The sequence below is a fragment of the Delphinapterus leucas genome, chromosome 7 (genome assembly GCF_059928025.1).
Source record: "Delphinapterus leucas isolate spDelLeu-1000000601 "Yukka" chromosome 7, BTC_Dleu_Yukka2, whole genome shotgun sequence".
Classification (NCBI taxonomy): Eukaryota; Metazoa; Chordata; class Mammalia; order Artiodactyla; family Monodontidae; genus Delphinapterus; species Delphinapterus leucas.
In genome coordinates this window covers 5,354,849-5,364,286 of record NC_143135.1, presented here as the reverse complement: position 1 = coordinate 5,364,286, position 9,438 = coordinate 5,354,849, and the positions used below count along the sequence as shown (strand labels likewise).

General features: G+C 52.3%; 1 protein-coding gene across 1 annotated transcript; it reads left to right on the top strand.

Moving 5' to 3' along the window:
- Positions 1-6,086: 6,086 nt before the first annotated feature.
- Positions 6,087-8,849, top strand: LOC111183661 (glutathione S-transferase P). The gene is made up of 7 exons (XM_089914407.1): positions 6,087-6,148; positions 6,343-6,378; positions 6,624-6,781; positions 6,890-6,977; positions 7,356-7,459; positions 8,295-8,402; positions 8,581-8,849. Coding segments are annotated over exons 1-7 (684 nt in total). The 5' UTR covers positions 6,087-6,147; the 3' UTR covers positions 8,770-8,849.
- Positions 8,850-9,438: the final 589 nt, after the last annotated feature.

Sequence of the window (9,438 nt, the reverse complement as noted above, 5' to 3'; positions counted from 1 at the left end):
CAATGAAGAAAGGATAGTCTTTTCAACAAATGGTGCTGGAACAACTGGACATCAACAATTGTACATATGCAAAAAAATGAACTTCAACCTATACTTTACATCATTTATAAAATTCAGAATGGATCACAGACATAAGTATAAAACCTCAAACTATAAAATTTCTTGAAGGAAGTGTAACATAAATCTTTCTGTGTTAGGCAAAGATTCCTAAGCTACAACACCAAAAAACATGATCCATAAAAGAAAAAAATTGCTAAATTTTACTTCATCAAAATAAAAAACTTGAAAATTTAAAAAATGCCTCTGTTAAGAAAATGAAAAGGCAAACTCTAAATGGGGAGAAAACATCTGCAAACCTATACCTGATAAGGACTCATATCCAGAGTATATGAGAACTCTCAAAACTCAGTAATAAGAAAACAAACAATCAAAGTAAAAATGAGCAAAAGATTTGAACAGACACTTCAACAAAGATGTATGGATGGCAAAAGAGTACACGAAAAGACGTTCAACATCGTTAGTCATTAGAAGAATGCAAATTAAAAACCACAATGAATTAACATTACAAACCTATTAGAACATCTAGGGGAAAAGCTGACAACGCTAAGTGCTAGTGAGGACTGAGAGCAATCGAATTTCTTACATACTCTGTTGGTGGGTGTGTAAATGGCACAGCCATGCTGGAAAACGCTGTGGCGATGTGTTACAAGGTTAAACATACACTTACCATATGACTCAGCAATCCTTCTCCTAGATATTTACCCAAGACAAATGAAAACTTATGTTCATATAACAACCTGCAAGCAAGTGTTTAAAGCTTTATTGTTAATCATCAAGAACCCAACGATCTTTGAGTGGTGACTGGATAAACTACGGTACAGCTGTACAACGAAATACTCTTCAGCAATTAAAAGAAGAGGACCACGGATACACGCAGAGCATGAATGAATCTCAAATGTGTCATATGCCATGTGAAAAAAGCCAGACTCAAAATACTATATACTGTATGATTCCAGTTCTATGACGCTCCGAAAAAGGACAAAACTATAGGGAAAGAAAGCAGATCAGGGGTTGCCAGGGGCTAAAGGTAGGGGGAGGGGCTGACCACAAAGGAACACAAGGGAACTTTCTGGAGGATAAAAATGTTCTATATCTTCATTGTAATGATGGCTTTTGTCCAGTTCATAAAACTGTGTATTCAAAAGGATAAACTTAACTAAGTGTAAAGCATCCCTTCATATAAAAAAAGTATAAATGTTATGTTGTATGAAAGAAACTAGATACTTACTGATTGACTGCCTTTAGGTGAAGTTCAAGAAGAGCCAAAACTAATCTATGGTGACAGAAAACAAAGCACCATTGTCTACAGAGTGTGAGGGTGAAGTGGAAGGGGCCCAGGGGACTCCCAAGGTGGTGGGCATGTTCTGTAACCTGATTGGCTGGTGGTTACATGAGTACATGTATTTATCAAAATGCATCATATTGAGGGCTTCCCTGGTGGCGCAGTGGTTGAGAGTCCCCCTGCCATTGCGGGGGACACGGGTTCGTGCCCCAGTCCAGGAAGATCCCACATGCCGCGGAGCGGCTGGACCCGTGAGCCATGGCCGCTGAGCCTGCGCGTCCGGAGCCTGTGCTCCGCAACGGGAGAGGCCACAACAGTGAGAGGCCCGCGTACCGCAAAAAAAAAAAAAAAGATCAGAAGCAGAATTCTCATTATTTGCATATGATGTGAGCATTCATTTAGAAGGTCCTTTGGCAGCAACAGACTATTAGAATCAATAAGATTTCAGCAACATTGCTAGATAGAAACCTACAAAATCAATAGTATTTCTAGAATTTCTCTGCATCTCTAATACCCAATTAAAAAATGGATCTTAGATACGTTGCTAGATACAAAGTATCTGTAACATATAAGAATATGTAAACCCTCTTGGTAGAAAATTTTAATAAAGGATATAGAAGAGAATCTGAATAAGTAGACAAATAGATCATAATGTAGGGTAAAATGACAAAGTAATAAAGATGTGAGTTCTCTCCAAATTCATCTCTAAATGTGATGCAGTCCTAATCAAAATTCCAGTTGGAGTTTTTGGAGAAATTTGATAAATTCACAGTAGCATTTTTAGCGATGAATAAAGATCCATAAACAGCTAAGAAAAACTTCAAAGAAGGAGGAAGAGGAAGAGAGGAGGAGGAGGGAGAGGGGAAGGGGGAGGGGAGGGGGGAGGAGGAAGGAGGGTGTGATTTTTCCCGACCACATTTATAAGACTGTAGTAATAAAAAACAATTATGGTACTGGCACAGGAACAGACAGACATGGAAGAGAATAGAGAACTGACAGGCAGACCCAATACCTTCAGGAGCTTAACATGTAGGTCAAAATGTTCAGTAGATGGTGTTGGGGAAGTGGATTCCTACCTGACAGCACGTGCAAGGTGGCCCCTAGATGGATTAATGGTGTGAATGTGAAAGTAACTTGAAAAAGTTAATAAAAGACAACATAGGAGCCATTTGTTGTGATTCAGGGCAGTAATTAAAGACTTTTTGTTTTTGTTTTTATTATTAATCCCCAAGCTATGCTACCTAACTAGAAAATATTGCCTCTTATAAGTTACATATGTATAAATGTTCCATATATTCTCTCCTATCATTAAAACATGCAGTAATAAAAGACTTTTTTAAAATTTATTTTTGGCTGCGTTGGGTCTTCATTGCTGTGCACAGGCTTTTCTCTAGTTGTGGTGAGCGGGGACTACCCTTCGTTGCGGTGTGTGGGCTTTTCGTTGTGGTGGCTTCTCTTGTTGTGGAGCACGGGCTCTAGGTGCGTGGGCTTCAGTAGCTGTGGCACGTGGGCTCAGTAGTTGTGGCTCGCGGGCTCTAGGGCTCAGGCTCAGTAGTTGTGGCGCACGGGCTTGGTTGCCCGCAGCATGTGGGATCTTCTCAGACCAGGGCTCGAACCTGTGTCCCCTGCATTGGCAGGCGGATTCTTAACCACTGAACCACCAGGGAAGTCCCCAGTAATAAAAGACTTTTAAACAAAGTTTCGAAAGCACAAAACACAACCACTCCACCGCCCCCTCCCCCCCAAAAGCCTCCTGATGAATTTGACGACACTGTTTGATGAAAGACACCTAGGACAAAGTAAAGAGAGAGGGTGGACAGAATCGGAGAAGGTATTTGTAATGTTTGAAGCCAAAACATTAAAATCTCGAATAAGCGAAGAACTCCTGCAAATCAACAGGAAGTAGGCAGCAAATCAACTAGAAAATGGTCAAGATATGAAGAGGCAATTCGCAGAAGAGGAAAACAAAATCCAAGGAGCACATGAAGAGCTGGTGCAAAATCTTAGCAATGAGAGACGCCACTTAGAACAACTTTATACCAATTCGACTGGCGAAGCTTCCAAAGCTGCTAATGCCATGCCTCGGGGGCATGTGGGGCTGGAATGAGTTGGAAGGGTAACTGGGCTGTGGAGTAGGCTGGTGCAGCCGTTGGGGAAGGCCACCTGGCGCTACTTATGCAACTCAAGTGTTCACATACCTGGGACGCAGCAGTCCCACTATTCCCACAGGAAGTGAGAATGGAATGTGGGGATAAAGGGAACATAGAACTAACTAACTAACTAAACAAATGGCGAGGCAGCACGGACTAGCAATGACAATGGACTAGAATCTGAGGAGCATGCGTACTACACACACACACACACACACACACACACACACACATATACCCTGTGCCGTGGTCCAGCATGCAGGAACAGTCCAGGACTGCCCTGCAACCTTGCTGTGGGAGGACAGAGGGACAAGACAAGCTAAAATGAACCCTGGAGGTCTCTGATGGTCCACAGGGCACAGGGATGGAGGGTGGGAGTAGGCAAATGCTCCTGCACACCCAGGGCCATCAGGGAGGTTGAGTTGGGCTAATGTCTACTCAGAGCGATGGGAAAGGGACAGAGACCTGGAGCTGTGGCCACAGCAGGACGGGTGGGGGAGGGAAGCACCAGTCAGGGCCACCGCCCCCTCCTCCCCTCCCCTCCCCTTCAATTGCCCAGACCTAGCACCCTGCCTACACAGGAAGACGCTGAGGTCTGGCTGTCCCTGTTAGGCCCTGGAGAGCTCAGAGGAGAAGGCCTCAGTGCTGCCTGGTGAGACTTCAGTTCCTAGCATTTTGCGTGTGTGTGTGCAGGTGTGTTTGAATGTGTGTGACGGGGTGTGAAAGGGTTGTGTGAGTGCGTCTTTGGAGACGGGGGCGTGTTGTCTTTGTCAAGGCTGTGGAATTTGCTGCAAAGAGAGAATGTAGCAGGAAGGGAACTGTTCAGGTTATATTTTTGATATAAAATTGCAAGTTTCTTTGCTTTATTTTGTTCTTGGCTCTATGTAGCTCATTGAATACCAGACGTTCAGAACTGGGGAAGGCAAATTTCAGGTTGCTTTTAGCTCAGGTCAAAGGAGCAAAGGAAGCTCTTCTGGAAGAAAAAGAGGAAAAGGGGTTTGTGTGTTAAGGGATAAAAGGGGTGTTGGCAGGACCTGAGGGAAGAGGTTTGTGAATGGGGGAGGGGCAGAGACCCTAAGTCCTGGCCCCCTGGGCAGGAACCTGGAGCCTGTTCTAAGGCCCAGGCACTTGCTGCCGGCTCGGCCCAGCCCTCCCTGCGTCCAGAACCGTCGGCCTCAGAACAGTGCCTGTCCTTGCTTGTACCGCCTTTGCCTGCACCAGTCCCAGAAGGTGCAGTCAGGAAATGATCGTTTCATTATCCACTTAGAAAGTTATCAATTGACGGTGTTTTTCAAGCTTTGCATCGCCCCTGAAGAATCACTGCTGGGGTGGGAAGGGCTGGGCGGTGTAAGAGATGTCAAAAGTGAAGAAAGGAGAAGGGCACTTGTCCTTGAGCTGGAGTGTGGATCTCCTGACTCCGCCGAACTCCTGCCTGGGTTTTCTTTCTGCCTCTGGACGCCCCCTCCTCCCTGCCAATCCCACAGACACCTGGACTCACTAGGTCCAACATGGGACATATGATGTCCTCCCAGTGACTGCCTCTCCTGCCGGGTCCCCATCTCGGTCTCCCTGGAGGCTTCCTTCCCCACACAGTCACCAAGTCCAGAAGCTTCCACCTGGATGTGTTTGGAGAACTTGCCCAGGGTCCAGCCCAGGCCCCACCTGGGGCCTGGCTCCCCTGCAGTCTCAGCCGGCTCAGTCAGCATTGGGGGAGGGAGAGGGGTCTTTATGAAATACCGCCTGGACACCCTCACTGAAGCTTTCTCCATCACTGCCATGGGGGGACCCAGAGTAGGGCCTGAACCCCCAGAAAGGGGTTGCCCGGTGGACAGATGGGGTTCAACAGCGTTGGTGCTCGTCCTGGAATCCTTTAAAATTGCCCTCAATCCTGATGGAACTGAAGGACAAGTGATCAACTTAGTGTTATCGTGCCAGAAATGTGTAACCTTGCCAGTGATACTTTTGAAAAGGGAGGGTCCAGTGTCCCATTGTCTAGATAGATTTCAAAAACCATATCGTTCTCCTGTCGTGATTTTTACCATACCTACTTATCACAAGTGGTGCCCGCTTCCACGTAGGGGAGTGAAACAGGTTTCCTGTGAAGGTAAGCGTATCTGAGTTGAAGAAATGAGGTAATTTAGAGAAAAAAAGTAAGAAGGGAGCAGCGGAGTACGTGACTCATACAAGAACCCGAAGGTGGCCTCCAAACGGCGGATGGGTCTGAAAACCCAACTTGGGGTGTGAGTTGAGTGTTTGCGCGTACGTGCACAGGGGGTGTGTCCGTCTTTGTACAGCACCTGGGAACAAGTGTCTACGTGCAAGGGTTTATGTCTCTGGGGTCTGTGACCCCAGCAGGGGAAGGGGCTGGACTGCGCTCCCTGTCAGGCCTCTGGAAGGTTCTGGAACCCAGCCCTAGCTGTGAGCCCATCAGCCCAGGCTGGACGTTCGGCAATCGGATGCAACCGTCTGGGACTGGCTGCGCGGCGTGGTTGAGGGGCGGGGCGGGGGGCGGAGGAGCGGCTCGCGGCCAGCGCGGTGACTCAGCACGGTGGGGTGGGCCAGGGCGGGGCGCGCCCACCCATATAAGGCTCGGGGCCGCCACCGCGGGCGCGGAGTTCTGTCGCCGCTGCCGCGGCAGAGGTCTGCGCTGCCATCAGTGAGTCCCCGCCGCCTGCGACTCCCTGGGGGATTCCGAGGGGGCTCCCAGGGTTTTGGGGAGCAGTTGGGGCTCTCGGGGGGGCCTACAGCACCCAGAACAGGGGATGCAACCCCAGGGAGGACGAGCGGGCGCCCTCTCCCCCGTAATACGCCTCTCCCAGACGCTAACAGACTTCTCTCTGCATCCTGCAGTGCCGCCCTACACCATCGTCTACTTCCCTGTTCGAGGTAGGGACCTGTGACCGGGAGGGAGGGGAGGCAGAGGTTGGGGGCTGCAGCAGCCCACGCCCCTCACCCACCTGAGGGAGTCTCCAGCCTCCCTTTTCCCTCCATCACGTGGCTACTAGCTCCGCCTTCCCTGTGCCCCGGAGCTGCCCGTTGCTAGAGTACGCAACTTCCCGGGCCTGGCCCGCCCCTCCGCAGTGTGCTGGGTGATCATCGGAGGAGTCCTCACCTCCTTGGCTCTTTCCCAGGGCGCTGCGAGGCTGGGGTCTCTGCCCATCCCCACACCCCGTCCTCCCCTCCCCCAGGGCGCTGCGAGGCCATGCGCATGCTGCTGGCCGACCAGGACCAGAGCTGGAAGGAAGAGGTGGTGACCATGGAGACCTGGCCTTCACTCAAGGCCTCCTGTGTCAGTACTTCTGTCGTATCCCGGGTCAGGGGCTGGGCACTGGGGGGCAAAAGTAGGGTGGGAGGCAGCCACGCTCAGCACCTCTGACAGAGCTGTGCATTCCCCCAGCTGTACGGGCAGCTCCCCAAGTTCCAGGATGGAGACCTGACCCTGTACCAGTCCAATGCCATCTTGCGTCACCTGGGCCGCTCCCTCGGTGAGTCATGAGGCTGCAGGTGGCCCAGTCCAGGGCAGGGGTGTGCGGGCATCAGTCAGCGCTCCTGAGCATTTGCTCGGTGTTGGCCCCTTGAGCCTCTACCACTTAAATCAAATGGTCCTGCAACCCTGTGGAGTGGAGGCAAGTGGAGGTTACCTAACTTGCCTAAGGTCAGGCCCGGGTCTGTCTAGCAATCCTTGACCTGTAGCAGGCCACCTCCCACTGAATTCTGAGCATGGACTCAGACGGTCCTTTTCCACATCCTCCTCCCTCCTCCCTGGCCGAGGCTCACAGGCAGCCACGTGGCCTGTCTGGTGGGTCAGGTTGTAGTGGCTAGTCAGGCTCCCCGTCATGCTGTCTGCTTACCCGCCACCCCAGGGCTGTATGGGAAGGACCAGCGGGAGGCGGCCCTGGTGGACGTGGTGAATGACGGCGTGGAGGACCTTCGCTGCAAATACGTCACCCTCATCTACACAAACTACGTAAGCAGGGACACGGGGATGGTCACTGAAGACAAAGAAAGAAGGGGGCTGGCTTCCTTCTCACCCTGCACGACACCCCTCACGCAGCTCTGACTGGCCCTTCCCTTGGGCTGCGTCTGGCTCTGCGGTGGGCGGGGTCAAGAGCCATTGTGGGCTGGACACAAGACAGCCCCTTGCCTGGGGGAGGGACCCAGTCAAGTAGCAGGCAATGGCAGAACAGCGGGAGGACAGGAGACATCCAGCCAGAGGCGGTCCCTGATCCGCAGCTGGGGGAGGTCCGGAGCACTTCCTGGAACCAGGTGCAGAGGACGAGGGTCTATAGTCCGCTTCTAGAAGGGGTGCTGGCACTGTCAGGTGCACGAGGTATCAGGCACGGAGCACATTCAGGGACTAGGGACCAGCTTAGCAGAGGCAAGGCGTGTGTGCCTACGTGTGTGAGAGGGAGGGAGGGAGGGAGGGAGAGCGGCAGGAGATAGAGCTGGAGGGGCAGCGGGCCCAGGTCCTGGAGGCCTTGAACCAGCTAGCTTGGATGCTCTCTTTGGGGAGTCTAAGCAGGGTGGTGTCTGTGAGATCCGGAAAGATCCTACAAGGCTTTTGCAACAGTCCGGAGAGCGATCGTGGCAAGAGTGGCCTAGCGAAGGATCAGCAGCTGAAATGGACAGGATGTGGCAATAGCCTGGGGTGGGGAGTGAGGAGAGGAGGGGCGGGGGCCGGGTGAGTGGCGATTCGCTGAGACGGGGCAGACAGTAGGCGACGTCTCAGGGCAGGGGCAGAGGCAGGGCGTGCAGCAGTGTGAGGGTCAGGAGGATGATGTGCGGTGGCATCTCTCTGGCAGGAGTTGGGCAAGGAGGACTATGTGAAGGCGCTGCCCCAGCACCTGAAGCCTTTTGAGACCCTGCTGTCCCAGAGCCAGGGCGGCCAGGCCTTCATCGTGGGCAACCAGGTGAGCTGGCCCTGTCCCGCCCCTTTTGCACCACCCTCTTCTTACAGATGGCAAACCGGTGCAGAGCGAGCACGCGAGCCATTGGTTCAGCAAAGCTGGGCAGACCAGGGGACCGGCTCGGGCTCCCTGTCTCGCACCTCCCACACCCACTGAGCCCCTGCCCCGCTCTGCCCTGCAGATCTCCTTCGCCGACTACAACCTGCTGGACCTGCTTCGGATTCACCAGGTCCTGGCCCCTGGCTGCCTGGACTCCTTCCCCCTGCTCTCGGCCTACGTGGCCCGCCTCAGCGCCCGGCCCAAGCTGCAGGCCTTCCTGGCCTCCCCGGAGCACGTGAACCGCCCCATCAATGGCAACAGGAAACAGTGAGGGCTTGTGGCACTCTCAACAAGAGGCAGGGAGCTGCCTGCTTCCCTTTCCCTAGGACCAATAAAGTTTCCAAGAGAGAAGCAGTGCTGTGAGTATTGAGTTTTCTGGGGAGGGGGCTCCCTGATCCTCTCACGCTTGGGGGAGGGACAGGCAGCTGGACAGGATACTTGAATCCTAAAACACAGAGTGTCTTCCTGGAGCCCTCAACCAGCTCTGTGTTTACTGAATTCCAGAAACAAAGAGAAAAAAAAAGAAACAAAGAGAAATCAACCATGGTCCCTGCTCTGGAGATCCCCACAGTCTACAGAGAACAGGCTCACTTAAATAAACATGCTTTCTGCTCTCAGCAGGCCACCTGCCAGAGGGCCTCCATCCAGGACTGCAGGAGCTGAGGGGCCCTTGGCCGAGGAGGGGAGTGGGGAGGAGCTGAACCGCTCAAAGCAGCCCCGGCTGGGTCGGTGGGAGGGTCAGTCACTTCTGCTCAGATGGGGCTCTCCTTTCTTCCTTGTGCGTCGTGGGCACGGGAACAACACTGGGCAATCCGGGTGGCTTGCCTCCTGCCTTCTCTCACCACCTTTGTTAGCTGGGCAAAGAGAATGACCCAGCCTAGGTGAGCTGGCTGTGGCGTGTCCACAGTGGGGAGGCATTGGGGTGCAAACAGGTTGTGGC

Coding starts and splice junctions, on each gene's coding strand:
- LOC111183661 (XM_089914407.1), top strand. Junction 6,379..6,623: donor CGTCTACTTCCCTGTTCGAG/GTAGGGACCTGT, acceptor GCTCTTTCCCAG/GGCGCTGCGAGGCTGGGGTC. Junction 6,782..6,889: donor CTTCACTCAAGGCCTCCTGT/GTCAGTACTTCT, acceptor GCATTCCCCCAG/CTGTACGGGCAGCTCCCCAA.